Below are 18,325 nucleotides of genomic sequence, written 5' to 3' on the forward strand. Positions count from 1 at the left end.
TGTCTGACCTTATTCCTATACAGCCGTTCAGCTTCCAAGTTTAGAATTTTTGGAAGCATTTTACTTGACCTTTTTATCAGGTTGGTATCTGGCCCACCCCACATTATCTCCAGCCAAGCTCTGAGCACTTACAGTTCTCTGACTAATGGTTGTAAGTTTGGTTAGCAGCGTCTGGAACACTGGTGGTGGAGGCGTCTGAGGTAACATTTGCAGCAGCCGTTGAAGCTTCTCCCACACAACAACAGGAGGCATCAGGTTGGTCTATACCCTTAGCATGCCCACCTTTTGCTGGTAACCCTCCACCAAGCCGTGTTTACTCAAGGAAGAATCACATCGTTAAAGTCAGGTAGCTTGGAAAGCCCAGCTCCTTCCTTCACAGGTTTCTGCTTCGGTCTTTGTTCTTGAAGTTAGAGTCACTTCCATTTTGCAGTTGAAGTAGATATAGTACCCAGCAAAGAGGGCTCTGCACGTTCCATGGGAGATGACTGCTTTAGCTGTCATCTTTGCCCCATCTGGATGGAAACCCTCCCTAGAAAGTGGCAAACAGTAGTTAGTACCTCATTCTGTAAGCTCACAGCCTGCAGCAGCCTTGAATCAAGGCATGGGAAGGCTACTCCTAAAGACTTATACAATATTTCAAGGCCAGAAACCCTGGGACTTGAATCAAGGCATGGAAAGGCTACTCCTAAAGACTTATACAATATTTCAAGGCCAGAAACCCTGGGATGGCTCAGTTGAGTAGTTGTGCTTTCGACTTCCCAAGTGTGTTAGTTACTGGTGAGTCACTGTGACACCACACTGGACAGGGACAACTTAAAGGAGGAAGATTTATTTTGGCTTATGGTTTCAGAAGTTGTAGTCCAATATGGCAAATCGGGGTGTCAATAATGTATAGCCAAGACTCCTTACATGACAGTGGACAAGACACCATGCAAACTGGCCAGAACCAGAAGCAGCATAACCCCCCAAAGGCCTGCCACTAGGAACCTTTGCTAGACAGGTCCCAGGTCCTAAAGGTTCTAACATTCAAAATTGTCCCACAAGCTAGGGACCAAGTGACCACGGGATGAACCTGCGAAATAGGTTTCAGAGTCAACCCATAACAAAGTTTCAGTTAAGCCTTTGACCCAGCTACTGCCACTTTCAGACTTTCTGAAGGCAGAAGGGTCTGTCTCTGAGGAAGGAGGTGTTAGCAGTCCTCCCTTTCTAGCTGCATGACCCTCAACACCGAGTTTTGCAGAGCATGAGACTCAAGGGAAAGAGTGCAGACAGAGGAGACCATGCCAGATGTGAGCAGCACTGAGATAAGTAATACCTTTCACATGCCTTCTTTCTTTCTAACCCCTTTTCTAATCAGCTGCTCTTCAAAGCAGGTCTTTTCTGGGACCACGGGAAAGTTACTAAAAATCCTAAGTGACTTAGTTTGACTGTCTGGATAAGACTAGTTATAATGGCAAGCCCCTACCTCTCCACAAACAGAAGAGAAACTGTATGATTTAAAGCGTTGTGATTTTTAGGGTATACTGTAGACATATGAGCGTACATGTGTGTGTGTGTGAATTCCAAGAATTCAAATAGGCACAGCTTCATTTAAAAACAGATGGTGAGTAGGACGATCATTTCTGGACATCTCAGTTGCCAAGTTGTCTGCCAAGCATGCAGGTGCATTCCCCAGATCAGCCAGCCAACCCAGATGGGCAAAGGCAAAACCAATTTCCCTGACCTAGGTAGTCCAGCCAGTTATTCCCTGGAAATCATCCTATATCTGAGTTCTCCCAGCACCTCGGCCCTCTGGTCTTTGAGTTTAGTCACACAGGAGTGAGACTTCCGGGTACTCTGCACATTCTAATATTCTTACGCCATTCCCCCCCCCCCCCCCCCCCGCCAGCCACAGGGAAGAACTACAACTCCCAGCATGTCCTGCGAGGGGTCACGCGGCACGCTCCACTTGCTCCCGCTGTCACGTGACTCCAAAAGATGGCGGCCTTGACAGCGGAGCATTTCGTGGCTCTCCAGAGCCTGCTGAAGGTACCTTGAAGGGGTGGGGACGCGTGCGGCGACAGCCTTAGTGTCTGGGACTTGGTGCAAAGCAAGAATCTGGGAATAAACCGGCCCTGGCTTGGAGCACCGTTCCACTCTCACCCTACACCCTGTGCTTGTCTGTGCGATCCTGAGAAAGTCGCTCAGCCTTTCTGAGCTGTTAGACAGGAGCAACAAAATTAAGGTGGTATTAAGGTGAAAGTAAAAATCAGATAGTCGCTGTAAATGCACCCAAGAACTAGTGATCGTGAGTTGTTTTTCGGATTGGAGCACTTGGGTGACAGTCACCAGTTCCCCATTTCATCCCGGTCTATGCACTCTCTATCAGGGAAATTAATCCTCTCTCTCTTGTCACCCTAGTACTTCTAGGGACGTCCTAAAGTTTGAGTTACTCCGTAGAAGAGTGGCTTTGCTTTCCCTCTTAGAACTTATTACTAACTAACACCATGAATCTCTTTGTATTCTCTTCTGATTTCTGTTTCTTTTTGTTTTTCTTTCGTTTCTCCAGTTGAAGATCAGAAATGATTCTCTTGACACTATCATTATCAGCCACACAAATAATGCCCTCTCCAGTATACATCTCCGTAGTACGTATTAGCCCAGTCTACTCCTAAACGCTTTGACTTTTGACGTCATTGTTCACAGCGTATCCCAACAAGAACACTTGGCACCCAGTATGTGCTGAAGAAATAGCTATGAAGTGCCTTGGTGTAACAGAGCTGTGACTAGAAACCAAGAGTTCTCATTACCAGTTTTTCCCCTTCAATATGGTTGATTTGAGCCATTCCTTCTCCATGCCTGCTTGTCTTGGGACACTTTTGTTTTCCTTGGTAAGCTTTTAAAAAATAATATATAACATAAATAATGAAAAAAGCAGAAGTTATGAGTGCTTCTCTTGATGACTACACACTCATGTAGCCAACACCAGACCACAAACTGAGACATCAGTACCCCCAGCAGCTCCTTGGTTACTTCCTCCACTTGCCTTTCCAGTAGTGTGTTGCTTTGGACACAGTATAATATTACTCAGTCTCTGAACTCCACAAAAAAAAAATGGAACACTTCTTCATATCCATGTTCACATCTGGTTTCCAGTCATGATTGTAGCAAAAGCTCGTTTTCATTTCTCTGTTGTTTAAATAAGCTTTATTAAAAGCCAACTATAATGTCTCCTGTAGTTGTAAGAAATAATGCAGAGAGATGCCGTGTCCCCTAATGGTGACTTCCTGAATGTCTACAGAACAATATCACAGTTGTAGTATTTACACTGATCCAGTTAAGCTCCAAGTCAGTGTAAGACCCCTTAATGTCTTACAGCCAAGCTCGCACGCAGTCGGCTTCCAGAACTCCTTGACACTTCAACGTTCTTCTGTCATTATTTTTCATCTCAAGAACTTTGTAAATCTTGCTATAGATGATGTTTGCGAATTGGCTTTCCTCACTAAGCCTAATTCTCTAGAGAAGTAGTTCTCGAGCTGTGTGTCGAAATCCCTTTGTGATTGCATAGCAATTATCCCGAATATCAGATATTTACGTCACAATCATCATAACAGTAGCAAAATTGCTATAAAGTAGCAATAAAATAGTGTTATGGTTGGAGTCACCACAACATGAGGAACTGTATTAAAGGGTTGCAGCAATAGGAAGGCTGCGAAACCACCGCTCTAGAGAATCATACAAATCATGTGTATCCACAACTACATCCTTTTCATTGCTTTGAGGTATTCTGTAGTCTATTCTATTTGTTTGCTCACTGGTCTGTTGAAAAATATGTAAAGTATTTCTAGTACTTGCTTTTACAAAAGAAGTTGCTAGGCCATCTGGAAGTCACATGATTTAAAGACATCTCCAAACTTTTCCAGAGTACCTGCACTATTTTACACATATATCTGTATCAGCATCAACATTTTGGGTTGTCAGTATATCCTATCTGAATAATTCTGATGAGTGTTTCTTGGCTCCGTGTGTGTCTACATGTGTGTTTGTGGGTGTGTACATGTGTCAGAGAACAACCTCGGGTGTCAATTCTGCCTTCAGTCTTGCTGGAGATTTTCTCATCCTTTACTGCAACATGCACCAAGCTCATGCCGGTGAGCGTCTCGGAATTCTTCTGCCTATTATTTTCAGACAGGAGCCCTAGGATTTCAGGCACATGCCCTACTTCAGCTTTTGTGTGCCTTCTGGGGATCCAAATTCAAGTCATCCGGCTTGTGCAGCAAGTGCTATATTCACTAAGCTGTGTCCCCAGCCCTGTATCTGTCTTTTGTATTTGAGCCTGTGATCCACACTGAGCCAGTTTTGTATAAAATGTATGATACATAGGTTGAATGTGCTTATTTTAATGTCATATTGTTTCAAGATTGTTTGTGGGGAAAAAAAAAGATTTTTCTTCCACTGAATTGCTTTTGCAATTCAAGAATCCCTAGGACATGTCTGTGTTGGTTTGTTTTGGGGTCTCTGTTGCCCTGTTCTGCCTTCTTATCCCTCTGTGTGTACACAGGCTTGATTGCCCTAACTGTATAATAAATCTTGACATCAGACCAATTCTTCCTACGTTATTGTTCTTTCTCAGAATTGCTTTGGCTGGGGATGTAGCTCAATCAGTAAGTCATGTGTAAGCAATGAGGATGTGAGTGTGTTACCTGAACCGCAAGTGAAAAAGCCGGCGTGACGTGTGCACTTGTAATCCTAGTGCGGGAAGGCAGAGACAGCTGGATTCTGGGGCAGGCTAGGCAGCCTTGGCTGTTTGGCTGGTCTAGACCAGTGATAGAACTTGTTTCAAGGAGCAAAGTGAATGGGGCCGGAGGAACCACAGCGAGATTGTCTTCCACCTCCACATGTCTATACACACATGTGCACATGCATCTCCCGACACATTCACAGGCATAGCTAACACATTGCTAACACTGCTAGCTGCTCTAACTCCCTGGCCTTTCACTATACATTTTTAAATGTTGTAGGCTATATCTAAGACAAACTTGCTTAGATTTTGATAGGAATTGTGTTGAACAAATGTGCTGATTGGGGGAAGTTGCCCTCTTTAGGATATTGAATCTCCCAGAATATAAACTTGGTTTATCTTTATATTTATCTCATCTTCTCTGAGATCTTTTGTCTGCAATGTATAGTTGTAGCACATAAGTACTAGGGTTCATTCTTTGACCAATTGCAAATGACACTTTTAAAATTATGTCTATATGTCCATTACTTGGACAGATAGAGCCCAAATTAAGATGGTTCGACTTTTGATTGTTTTACCTTACAATAATTTGAAAGTAAAAGCATTGGATCAAAATGATATGTTGGATTTGGATCACCTGGCTTGCAGCATCTAGGGAAGATGCTGGAGATGCCAGGTAGCAGTTCCTCAGCACCCAGTGAGCCAGGCAGCATTCAGTGAAAAAAAAAAAAAAAAAAAAGTGCTATTCAGGAACTGTCACCAAACCATGACATTCCATAGGTTAGATGTGTTATATGTATTTTCTAGTTAGGGTATTTTTAAAGTAGTTACTTATTTTATTGTATGTACATTGGTGTTCTGCCTGCACGCATGTCTGTGTGAGAGTGTCAGATCTTGGAGTGACAGACAGTTGTAATTTACCATATGGGTGCTGGGAATTGAATCTGGGTCCTCTGGAATAGCAGCCTTAACCACTGAGCCATCTCTCCAGCGCCGCCCCCCCGACCCCCATTAGGATATTTTAAAAAACATTTTCCTGCTTTTATGTGAATTTCACATCATGCACCCAAGTCCCACTCATCTCCCCCTCCCCTTGAACCTGCCTTCCACCCTTCGCACCTCCTCCTCAACAGAGAAGAAATGTCTTGTTGTGGAAGCTGTAGTGTGTCCCAGTGTGTCCCACAGGATTACTCTCTTTGGTCCACACTACTTTGCTTGCAGATGCTAATTAGGGCATTTTAAAGGCAGGATGGCTGTCCTCCCATTAAGGGGTGTCTGTAGAAGTAAAGCTGACTTTTGTGTGTTGATTTTATATTTTCAAACTTGTTAAATTCACTTACAGTAGGTTTTGGCAATGTTTTAGGGTTTTTCGGCAGTGTGTGTGTGTGTATGTGTGTGTGTGTGTGTGTGTGTGTGTGTGTGTGTGTGTGTGTGCACACGCGCGCGTGCGCACGTGCACATTCCTGTGCACCATGGTGCTGGTGTGAAGACCAGAACACAACTTGCAGGAGTTGGTTCTCTCCTTCCACAGTGTCTGTTCTCGGAATTGAACTCAGGTCCTCAGGCTTTGCAGTACTTGCCTTTCTTTACTCCCAAACCGTCACCCTAGTAGAGAGGATTGTTTGTTTGTTTGTTTGTTTAGGTTTTTAAAGTCCTAATGTTTCATTTTATCAAACATTTTGTTGCTTTAAGGTATGTGCCCACCTCCCTTGATCTGTTAAAAATCTGAGTTATATAAATTTTCAAATATTTAGCCAGATTTAGATCCCTGGAATAAATCCCGTCTGCCCATCGTGTATAATCCCTTTTATATGTTCTTGATATGCTGTACATTTCTATATGCTAATATTTGGTGAGCATTTCTGTGTCAGTTTTTATGAGAGGATGCTGATCTGTAATATCCAAACTGTCTGGTTTGAATATTAAGGTAACTTTACACATAAAATACATTGGTAACTGTTCCCCTCTCCTCTGTTCTCTAAAAGAGATTTATAGAATTGATATTTTTAATCTTGAGATGTTTGTTAGAATTCTTCAGTGAGAAATGTCTTGGTCTAGAGATTTCTTTTTCTGCGTTAACGTTGTGGATTCAATTTCCTGAGTAGTGACAGCCGTCACATATCTGTTTCATATGAGGGTGCCACGATGGTGGTTTTGAGTAATTGGTCAATTTGTGGGAGCCGTCGGGTTTGTGTGCAGCTCCCCTTAGCCTTTCGCTGTCTGGCTCGTCACTGCCAGCTCTTTGTTTCACTCACCCCCTGTCCTCTTACCGGGGAAGTATTGCACGGATGTCAATTAGAGTGATGGATGGTGTTGCTGAGTTCTTCTGTATCCTGTTTCATATCTGGCTGGTTCTGTCGTTAGCTGAAGGAGGGGTGTTGCTGTGCCCATAGTGTTTGGGAAGTCACCTGCTTCTCCTTACATTTTTGTCAGTTACTGCTTTGCGGTTTGCAGTCCTCTTGCTGGGTGCGTACTCATTCTGAATGTCTTTTTAGTGGATAGAATCTTGAAGGATTTTATAATATGGTCCTGATAGTTTCCTTTTTGCAGAGCATGCTTTATCTGGCTTCAGTGTGGCCATTCTTGCATTCCCTTGATTAATGTTTGAATGGCATTCTCCATTCATCCATCTTTTACCTGTTGCCTGCCCATATACTCGAAAGGAGATTCTTATGTTTAGCATTTAATATTTTTCATCTACTGTGCCAATTTTTTATTTTAGTTAGACTATTGAAGTCAGTTTCTTTCATTTTTAAAAGAATTCTATTTTGAGGGCTAGAGAGATGGCTGAATGGGTAAGAGTGCTTGCCATGCAAGCATGAGAACCAGAGTTTGAATGTCCAGCACTCACTTAAAAAGCTATACATGGCCACACAGCTACCAGTAATGAGAGCACTGTCGAGTTCAAGGACGGGAGGTCTCCAGGCTTCTGGCTGCCAGCCTAGCTCCAGCTTCAGTGAGAGACCTTGTCTCAAGGGAATAAGGAGGAGAGTAATGAAGCAGAACACTGAATATCTTTGTGTACACACACTCACATTCCTGTACACAGTGGCACACACATACACACACACATATGCACACAAACACACAGATATATACACACGCTCATACACACCTCTACATACACTGGTACATATGCATATACACATACACACAGACACATACACACAGACACATACACACAGACACATATACACATACTCATTCACATGCATGTGCATACATACACACAGATGCATATACATACAGACACACATTCACATGTGAACACAGAATTCTATACTATCTAGGGTTCTGATGTACTTTTTAATAGAGCCTTTCCAGTCACACTGTGTGTAGATAGTTTATCACAGTCTGTCAGTGTCATTATTGTATCTCAGGATGAAGTCTTCTTATAACATATTCACATTAACTATTTTTCCATTACACTTAAAGCTCCACCAAACAGTATTATAATTTTTACTTTATCCTTCAAATGTAATATAGAATATGTGTACTTTTTTTTTTTTTTTTTTTACATCTTTGCTTGTTCTTTTCTGTTTTGTGGCGTAGGAGAGTCTATAAAAGCACTGACTGCCATAGTCAGAAGGGTGGAGAAGACTAAAGAAAAGTGTCAGGCATATCATTGATGCTGATGGTGACAGGATCAGCTTGTGAAGCTCACATACCACTCTAACAGTTCTGTGTGTCCCTAGGATGCTGGGAAACTGAGGGGAAAGAGACCAGGGTTGCTCAGGGCAGTATGCAGTGGTGACCCAAGGTGGTTTCAGTCAGGTCGCTGTGGCTCCCCACACTTCTGTCATTCCTTTTTTGTCAAAAAAAAACCTGGCTGTAGTCATCCTTCACAGCAGATCTTCTGCCGCACTGTCTTGGTTTTCTTTCATTCCTGATAAATATTTCACTAGCTGGGAGTTGTAGGTTGACAGTTTGTCCTGCATCTGAGAACTATGCTTTCCTGCCTCTCTTGAGTTTCCACATGAAAGCCATTGTTATTCTGAGTGTTTCTTGTAATGTTTACAATTTTTTGTCTTTTTTTTTTTTTTTTAGGTTTAATTTCTGGTGTCTCTTGGTATGAGGTTGTTAAATTATACTCTTTAGGGTTCACTTAGGTTCTTGAAATATTTACCATTAAGTCTGTGGTTAAACTTAGAAAGCTTAATAATGTGTTCTATTTTCTTAAATGTTATCTGTCATCTGTCTGTCTGTCTGTCTAACTGCTATTTCCATTTTTATCTTGTTCCATGACTTCAGTGATACACTTGTTAGATCTCTGGGGAAGCCCTGCAAGCCCCCCATGCTTTATTGATTAGTTTTAGTCCATTTTCCCTCTGCTCAGACTGGTAATGTCATACAACGGCTTTCTTCCATCTATTGATTCTTCGCTGCTTTGGTCTTCTGAGCGTTTGGGTTGTATCTCTGGTGGTTTCCATTTTATTATTATTGCCTTCTATTTTTGGCAGTCTTTTCATTTGTTTCTGGCATGTTTTTAAATACTGGAATATTACAATCATAACTGCATCAAAATATTGGTCAGATAATCTTAACATTGTCTTCTGAGACATGATGCAGCCCAAGTTGACCTGCAGCTTGTAATCTTACTTCCTCAGCCTCCGGTGGCATCTGTCTGCCCATTTCCCCTTTTCATTATTCTTCAGGCCTCCCTGGCTCCTGGTCACATGCAGATTTCTATTAGAACCTGGACATGTTCCTGTTACATTCTGAGACTGTATAATGCTTAAATCTTGTTGTAGCTGGCTTTTCCCAACACTGCTAATATAGAGAGTTGGGGTGTCTTTCGTCAACTTGACAAAAGCACAAAGTAAGTAGAGTCATCTCAAAAGACTGAACCCCGTTTGAGAAAATGCCTCTATGCAGTTGGCCTATAGGCAAGCCTGTAGGACATTTTCTTGATTAATGACTGATGTGGGAGGCCCAGTCCACTGAGAGTGGTGCCACCCTGGGAAAGTGATCTTGGAGTTGTATAAGAAAGCAGAAAGGGAGAGACGATGGTTTTCAGCTGACATTCATTCTAAAGCCAAGAAAAGAGCCAGGTTTAGAACTAAGTCTTTTAGTTAGGAGAGATGACAGAGGTTCTGGTTAGTCAACAAAATGATGGACTGGGTATTAGGTCTATCTTGCACCTTACTGACACAAATTGGTATAGTTATGCTCTAATTGTATTTTGAGAGAAAAGTTTTATTTTTACAGGAAGGGTGATATGTAGGAGGAGCTAAGGTAGGAGAAGTATGGAAAGGAAGAGGAGGAGTAAGGAGAGGAGGAGGAGAGGAGGAGCTAGGTGACGGGGGGGAGGGGGGTTGGGAGGGAACAGGGAGGCAGATGTTCACATGTCTCCTCCAGTCTAAGATAGTTGATATATCTAGGTTGGGTATTGGGTTACACTTCTGATTGATATTGAGCATTACCAAACTTATAAAACCTTTGGTTAACATTAAAAAAAATTGTATAAAAGCAAAAAGGAGAAGGGGGCATGGGATAGGGGTTTTCTAGGGAGTGGAAACGGGGAAAGGGGATGGCATCTGAAATGTAAATAAAATATCCAATAAAAAAAAATAAAGATAAATAAGAAGAAAAGAAAGAAAGAAAGCAGAAAGTGGGCTGAGCAAGCCGTATTGAGCAAGCCAGTAAGCATTGCTCCTTCGAAGCCTGTGCTTCAGTTTCTTCCTCCAGGTTTCTGCCTTGGCTCCCCCTGATCGTGGACTATAACCTGTAAGCCAAATTAACCTTTCCCTCCCCAAGTTGGTTTTGGTCAATATTTTGTCACTGAAGAGAAAACAAAGTGCTACCTCATTAATTCCATTGGAAATGGAAGTCCAGATTCCCACAGAGTAGCGTGGCTTGTTACAGGCCAGTAGGAATGAAGGTCCCAGCTCCCCCCTCATCCCTCCTGGATACACACAGGATATAGCATCACAGGGCTTGCTTCTCACAGTTACTCTCAGCCGTTGCTGGTCCTGGTGATATGTGCTCATAGTTTCTTATGTGATAGTTGGTTTTGGCTGAAGTAGAGTAGCTGTTGTCTAAAAGTTTTCCATCTTAGGATGCTGCCCCTTAGGGCAAGGTCTGGGATCAGTGAGGCACCCGAGAACCTCAGCACCCATGTTGTTCCCTGAGCCTTATCCTAGCAGGTCTGGCTTCTGCCCACATGCACAGTTAAGTTTGTTTTCCCTAAGTGCCCAGGGACATTAGTTGATCTCCAAAGGAAGAATCTGGAAAGGCACATCCATCTTCCCAGGAACAAAGTGTCCTGTGAGCTGTAAGCATTAAGAAACTCTCAAAAGTGTCATAAAATAACCAACACAAATATTTCCAGACTGTAACTCTATGTGTTTACTATCTGTAAATTAATTCCTAGGCCTCCTCAAAAGATGTTGTCAGACAACTGTGCCAAGAAAGCTTCTCCAGTTCAGCCCTTGATTCAAAAAAACTCCTGGATAATACATGTTCCAGCTTGTCCGTGACCCAGGAGGAGGCAGAGCAAGTAAGTGTGGTGAGAAGAGCCCTGTGCCACAGCCAGTACCACTTACTAACCTTTTTCTTGACTCCCCAGTCAGGTGAACGTCCAAAGACCTTTTCTCCTTACACATCAGTTGACACTGTAGCAAACTTCAGACAGAGTTTTAAAAATATTAATGAACTCTAAGGCCTTTGTCTTTGAGCCTTTCTTTATGACACATAAGCCCCCTTATGAGAAATAACCAGAGTTCCAGGCCACGTTCATTTCAGACTTATTGCCTAGGCAGTGTGTAAAAAAAAATGATCTTTTGTGATTTTTGTGCACAGCATGTGACTTGCGGTGCTGATGAGCTGTGAGCTGGGCAGCCGAGCACAGACCTTGTGGGGACATCTTTATGCTGAGGCACCAAGGCCTGAGTGGCATTAGAGAGTACCCACTGCTGGGCTCAATCAGGCTCCCCCAGGGGTTCTGTGCTCCCTATACCCCCTCTCTTTTCTTGGCCCCTGCAGGTCTTCTGCTCAGCTCATATGATTTTCATCAGGTAGCTAAGAGGAGGCCAGTGTGTCTCAAGCTAAGTTATATAGCAGTGATGGTTTGTCCATCCAGGGTGCATATGCTTGGCTAGGTATCTTCATCCAAATGGTGCTGTTACTGTCATTATTTTTTTTAATCTAGAGCTTTCTTCATGGAAATCAACTACAGGAAAGTAAAAGGCAGAAGTAAGATTGAAGACTTAGTTTGGATACCCTTAAAATAAATGCTGAAGCCAGGACTTGGGCACAGCTGGGTGATTCTAGAAAAGCAGAGGAAGGAGTGGGGAAACCATAGAGAATGGAGACAAGCTCATTACAAAGCATGTTGATGAAGTGGTTACTGCTGAATGCTAACCCCCACCCCACTAGCTGCAAGCCTCACTTCTCTTTGTTTCTGGGTTGTGTCCATTCACAGTCAAGACATCGTCCATGCTAGCAGATAAAGCTGCAAAGGAGAAACAGCTTTCTTTGGTTCAGCTAAACATCGTTAAATTCATAAGTGAAATCTAAGTTATATTCTGCTGCAGATCTACAAGGACATGGGATGGTTTGCTGGGAGTATAGCTCACTGATAGAATGCTGGCCGCTGTGCAGAAGCCCTGGGTTTGATGTGCAGTGCCTGCAAAGAATATAAGGTGGGAACACAGCGAGGCAGGGTCCAAGACTCCCTTTTCACAGAGGGAGTCACACCGATGGGCAGGAACTGTTTTTCTTTGATCTTCCAGGTAACAGCTTAAGGACAAGGACATGAGACGCCTTCCACCCCATATTGAAGCCCACTCTCCAGGGGAACCAGTATCTCCTCTAACAACTCAATAAGCACAGGTTTAGATTCTTGCAAGGAGGGTGCAGCCTCACTCAGGGAAGTGTGCCCTAGTGTTTACACAGTCCTCATAGTCCAGAGGCACTGGGCCGGTGCAGGGTTGCCTAGTAACCTAGCTGGCTTTCCACTTCTTTCAGGTTACCAGGGAAACAGCATCACAAAGTTAAGTGGAGGTCAGATTCTTCCGCAGAAAGCAAAAAGATATATTATCCCTTTGCCCACAACTAACAAGTTTCTGACAAGCTGATGGCTTCCTATGTCAGGCAGCTGCCTCTGTCTTCTAAAAGGACCTGTGAACTAGCAGAGTCATACTGAGTGTCAGCATGTGCTACGGAGGCCCCCACACTGCAGTTAACTCATTAATGTGACTGTGGAAGTGTGCCCCTGGGGTGAGTGTACAGAGCTCCACCCCTTCCCCCCTGTCTGCCCCACCCTTCATATACAGGGCTGCCCTGTCTGTCCTACAGCTGCTCCAGGCTCTGCACCACTTCACTAGGCTGGTGGCCTTCCGTGACCTGTCCTCTGCTGAGGCGATTCTGGCTCTTTTTCCAGAAAATTTCCACCAAAACCTCAAAAACCTGCTGACAAAAATCATCCTGGAGCACATGTAAGTGTGTGTTGAGAGTCCCCGCAAACTTTCATACTCCTTGTTGTTACTATTCTAGAAATGTAAGTTTGTGGTTAAAAATGCTTACTGTAATATGATAAATGATGAAAGAAAACAAGACCGTGTGACCCACACCCAGAAGTTAGTTGCGTCCACTCTTTAATGGAAAGCCGCTCATCTCTTTGCTTCTTTCTGTTATTTGAAGAAGAGTCTCATGTAGCTGAGACTGGCCTTGAACTCCCTTTCTGGCCAAGGATAACATTGAACTTGTAATCCTTCTCCCTCCACTTCCCAAATGCTGGGACTGCAGGCGTGAGCTCCCACTCCTGGCTTGAAGATGAGAACCTGACTGTTTGTCTTTGCATACATATGGAGAAGCTGATCTTTTGGGGTTGTTTTTAACAAACAGGACCTTGCCATTTTAGAGCTTATGTATTTCCAGCAAACCGTATTAATATCGATGACACTTCAGTAAATGACCTGAGGGTTATTTTTAATAGTTAAATGTAAAGTATATTCTAGTCCATGGAGGAATTCAGTGTCATTTTTTAAAATTCCTTAAGGTTAGCCATTTAAGATATTGGCAGTTTCTCCCAAAACAGTTTGTGATAGAAACTTTGTTATGTATGCAGATTCTTAAAGGTCATGTGTATGCTGGGACATACTGGGTTTTGCCTTATATTGTCAAGTTGTCTCCAAAGCATTGCTCCAACATAGTTTGTTGTTTCTTTCTTTGGTGGTTGTTTGTTTGTGTGAGACTAGGTCTCCTAGTGTAGCCGAGGTTAGCCTTGCATGTAGAGCCTGTCGTGCCTGCTGCTGTGATTACAAGCATGCACCACACCGCTTGGCCTCAAAGCACTGAGGTTTCTTTATGTTCCCCAGTTCATTTTAGCTTTTAAGTTTTTTGATATTAGAAATATTGAATATCTTTTTCCTGAGCTTATTGGTCATTTTTATTTCTTTTGTGCATTGTCTATATCTTCTAAGCTGGGAAGATGTTTTTCAGCACGAGTCTTAAGTAGAAGTGATTGTTGTCTAGCTGTCAGCATGAAGGGCCCAGCAGCAGAAACTGGTAATATTTACCAAGGGCCTTGTTGTTTATTTATTGTTGTTATTCACTCTCACACGTGACCACATTTTATTCTGACTGCTTGGCACCTCACTCTCATGCTACTTGCTCCAGCATGTGTGGTGTGTTTATGTAAGATGTGGCACTCACAGTAGGTGCTCAGGGAAGGGAGAGTGAATTGTCCTTTGCTGTTTTGTCTTTGAGACCAGTAAGAAGACTGCAGCACATTAAGCTTTCTATTTTTCTTTAATGCTGTTGTATTACATGTATTTATTTGGAGGGCTGCAGGGCATGCTGTGGTGACACGGAGGTCCGAGGGCAGCCTGCAGGACAGCTCTCTTTTTGACTGTATAGGTCCCACAGATTGAACTCGGGTCCAGTCTTAAGGCCACTGCCCTTTTATGACTTTTTATGTTGGTCTGTTTTGTTTTGTTTTGTTTTGTTTCCCTAAACTATGAAAACTAGCAGTGCCTAGGCCTTGCCATTCGAGCTTTGCAAAACAATGAAACACTGCCTTTGAAGGGAGGGGTTTCTGAGGCCCTTCTTGGTAAGAGGCCACAAGCTGGGGACCCTCGTTGTTCCCATTGTTTCTTCTCCATCTTTCCTTCTTAAACAGATCGACTTGGAGAACCGAAGCCCAAGCGAACCAGAGTGAGTACTGAGGCACCTGCCTCTCCCCTGCCCTGCTCCTCAGTGCCAGCTCTGAGTCCCCCAGCCAAGAACTTAACCACAGATCAGAGAGCTATAGTAGTCCCAGTGGGGACTCTGTGTTGTACCTTTAAATTTCACATTATTATTATCACCACTGTTACTACTATTACTGATGTTATGATAAAGGGGGTTGCTAAAGAACACAGAAGCACCCAAGTAGAAAGTGAAGTACTTAAAGTGTGTGTGTGTGTGTGTGTGTGTATCTCAGTTAAGACAAAAATGAAGAGGGAGCAGAGCAGGCTAATAGGAGCAGGAGGAGGAGAAAGAAGTGGGTATCAGGTGGGACATGCTCAACATACATGCATACAACAGTGACCTTAGGTAACACACTACCAAGTAAAATGGATAATAACAATGAAATTACATGTGTGTGTTCGATTTGCAAAGAGGAAAGATGGTTGTGTAAGAACGTGCTGAGTGACTGCCCTTGCACTCACTTTGAGCCACTCACAGAACTGGAGCTCTGTGTCAGAGCAGACTCATCAAGCCCTCCCAGCAACCCTGCCGTCCAGGCTTCTAGATGAGGAAGCAGGCTCCGGGGTTAGACAAGTGAGGGGCTTCCTGAAGTTGCCCTTCCTCTACAACTCAGGCCATGGCTGCATCTCTACCTTGTGTCACTTGCCATTCTGCCCCAACACCTGGAGTGCAAGCATCCGGAGATGCGCCCACTGGGAGTCGGTGCTAAGGACAGGTGGCACCAAGCCGTGTGTAAGGCACACAGCTTGTGGGTCTTAGATCCTTCCTGTCTCTTTCTGAGACTTGCCTGTAGTCAAACATACTGTGTGTATACATTCCTTATAGCTACCTGTCATGTAAGAGAAGCTTGGGAGAGACAGGTAGAATATAACTTCTGACCAAAGCTGTCCCCTCCACAGTCTCACTGCCACGCCTGGTGGACCTGGACTGGAGAGTGGATATCAAGACCTCCTCTGACAACATCAGCCGCATGGCTGTCCCCACCTGCCTGCTCCAGATGAAGGTATGCCCAGTGTCAAGCTCCTCAGGAGGCAAAAGGGAATGAGTGAGTTGGCCTCCCCCCACCCCCAGTCATCTAAAACACCAGCAAAGTAAAAATAATAGTGCTACCCCCTCCACATGTGGTGCTCATACAAGTTACACCTGTAGGCCCATCTTGACTTAACATGGTCATAATAAGATAGTTGCTAAAAGCAGAAGTTCCAGGAGGACAGATGCAGAATGTGGTATTGTTTTTTAGATGATGTGCTAATGTCTAAAGGTGTCCATCTTTACCAGCAGGGTTCCGCATGTAGATGTCAGATAGCCCTCGGGACCCCTCAGATGGGCAGTCTCTCACTAGCTTCCTTTCCAGTAGACTTGGGTCACCCCTGCTGCAGCACAGCCCAAGCCGCCCTTGGCAGCTGAATGGCCAGCACCTCCTCCACAGTCACATGCCCTGTGCCATTATCTTCACCTTACTGTTCTTTTCTGAACATCATAATGGTCCATGCCCACCCATTTTATAGGATTTGGGAGTTAAAATTGGGAGGGCCGTGCTTCAACCACTTTCCCAGGCACCCAGCAACTCAACCTCTGTCGAAGGTGAAGAAGTATCTTTAACAGGTCCCTTTCAAACTACAGTAACATTTCATCTCCTCTTTTTAAGACCAAATAGCTTTAAATGAAACTTTTCTGTGTCCGGTTGCCATAGAGCCCACTTGTCAACGTGTGGTATGAACATGTAGTGTTTCCTCACTTGAGTTCTGAGACCCAGTATCAGGGAGGTCAGCGAGCCTCGCTCACCCATAGCGTGTAAAAGGAAAGTGACCCAGGCCTTCAGAGCATCTCCTTCCCTACCCTCTGCTAAAGAAGGAAAGGCCACGATTCTCTGCTGCACTCGATAGCAACTTCTCTTTAGGAGCCCAAGGAACTGAATAGGGTTCACTTCCAGGGAGAAACAAAGACAGGCAGCTTTGACTTTCTGGGCCATGTTCTTCTTGCAGATCCAGGAGGATCCTAGTCTGTGTGGAGAAAAACCCTCCATCTCGGCTGTGACCATGGAGCTGAGCAAAGAAACGCTGGACACCATGTTAGATGGGCTGGGTCGCATTCGGGACCAGCTTTCTGTTGTAGCTAATAAATAAGGCAACCAGCTCCCGGCCTGCGAAGGTGTGATTGTCAGCAGAGGTTGGCATTGAGCAGACAGTGGGGGCAGGGGTTGGGGGGGGAGGGCCTGCTGCTACTCAGAAGGCACAGCGGAGGAATGGAAGCCCACGCCCATTGCTCCTCTCTTCTCTTCCTCCTTTTGTTTTTCCTGAGGATGAGCAGAAGCCTCCATCTCTGAGAAGGCCCTGTGTGGCGCTAAACTACGGCCAGCCGTGGCAGTGTGAAGGAACATGTTTATCAGCCGCCTGTGCTGCTGCTGTGGAGAACGGAACAGGCCTGTGCTGCTGCTGTGGCTCTCTCCTAAGGAGTTTACCTCCAGCTTAGCTCAGCTGAGCTCATTTCCAGCCCTAGAATACATGGAGGGAACTAGGGGTGATGCCAGCAGTGCCTACTCCCCCATCAGAGAAGTCAGCAGACAGATAACAGCATGGCCCTCAGACCCTTCTCTGAGTTTGCAGCCCTGCTGGGCCACAGCTCCAATTTGGAAAGCTGGAACATACTATTTGCCACTATTCCTGGACTAAAATGTAGAAAGGATTGGAAATAAATAACAGTGATGATTCTGGTTGTGGTTCTTTTTATTTGAGTTTACATCTTCAGCCCTGTCTAACTCTCATGTGGGTAAATGACGTCAACATCTTCCAAGTGAAGCTCACAACTGCATGGTATGAGGTGATACAAGGTACATGGACCTTACAACTCTCTGCTGTCATCTATCATGTGACAAAAAAACCAGAGTCAACGGTCAGTGGAGACATTCCTGAGAGTGTAGCCTCACAAGAACATCTGTCTCATGTGCCTCACATGTCATAGGACCCCTTGTCCTTTTCCCCTTCCATATCTCCACAGAACAGTGATCCCCGATGTAGCACAGTGCAGCCTGACTGGTGTGTGTGTGTGTGTGTGTGTGTGTGTGTGTGTGTGTGTGTGCGCACAGGAAGCAGCACCATTGGTGAAGAATAGAGGCTTGGCAGCCAGGCAGCCAGTCTGGGAAGACAGCTCTGCTTCTTGATGGACAACATGTTTGACCTCTAAGGATAAATTCCTTTCCATCCCTCCTTCCCTTCCTTTTTAAATTAAGTAGACACATAATTGTGTCTTCCTTGTAAGAGGACTGTGGAGATTAAATAGTATCGCACAGCTGAAAGCACTTAGCACTGGGACAACTCATAGGCTCAATAACGTTAGCTTTCACTATTAATAGGAACAGCAGTAGGACGCTCTGGGCAGCCGTTGCATTGTCTACCCAGTAGGGTTGGTATG

At 44.2% G+C, this 18,325-nt stretch overlaps 1 protein-coding gene across 5 annotated transcripts; it reads left to right on the forward strand.

Annotated features, from left to right (window-relative positions):
- The first annotated feature begins 1,942 nt into the window (after positions 1 to 1,942).
- Positions 1,943 to 17,627, forward strand: Commd9 (COMM domain containing 9). 5 transcript variants are annotated; one of them, XM_076929335.1, is made up of 8 exons: positions 1,987 to 2,028; positions 2,686 to 2,870; positions 11,094 to 11,219; positions 13,019 to 13,158; positions 14,844 to 14,878; positions 15,814 to 15,917; positions 16,900 to 17,065; positions 17,216 to 17,627. In XM_076929335.1, exons 2-7 carry the CDS (start codon positions 2,808 to 2,810, stop codon positions 17,038 to 17,040), a joined length of 609 nt encoding a protein of 202 aa, XP_076785450.1. In that variant the 5' UTR covers positions 1,987 to 2,028; positions 2,686 to 2,807; the 3' UTR covers positions 17,041 to 17,065; positions 17,216 to 17,627. The 5 variants fall into 5 exon arrangements, with proteins under 5 accessions (XP_034352183.1, XP_076785450.1, XP_076785448.1 ...); XM_076929333.1 differs by having other exon boundaries at positions 1,988 to 2,028; positions 16,900 to 17,083; XM_076929334.1 differs by having other exon boundaries at positions 1,988 to 2,028; positions 16,900 to 17,083; positions 17,225 to 17,627.
- Positions 17,628 to 18,325: the final 698 nt, after the last annotated feature.

Source organism: Arvicanthis niloticus, chromosome 2 (genome assembly GCF_011762505.2).
Source record: "Arvicanthis niloticus isolate mArvNil1 chromosome 2, mArvNil1.pat.X, whole genome shotgun sequence".
Taxonomy (NCBI): domain Eukaryota; kingdom Metazoa; phylum Chordata; class Mammalia; order Rodentia; family Muridae; genus Arvicanthis; species Arvicanthis niloticus.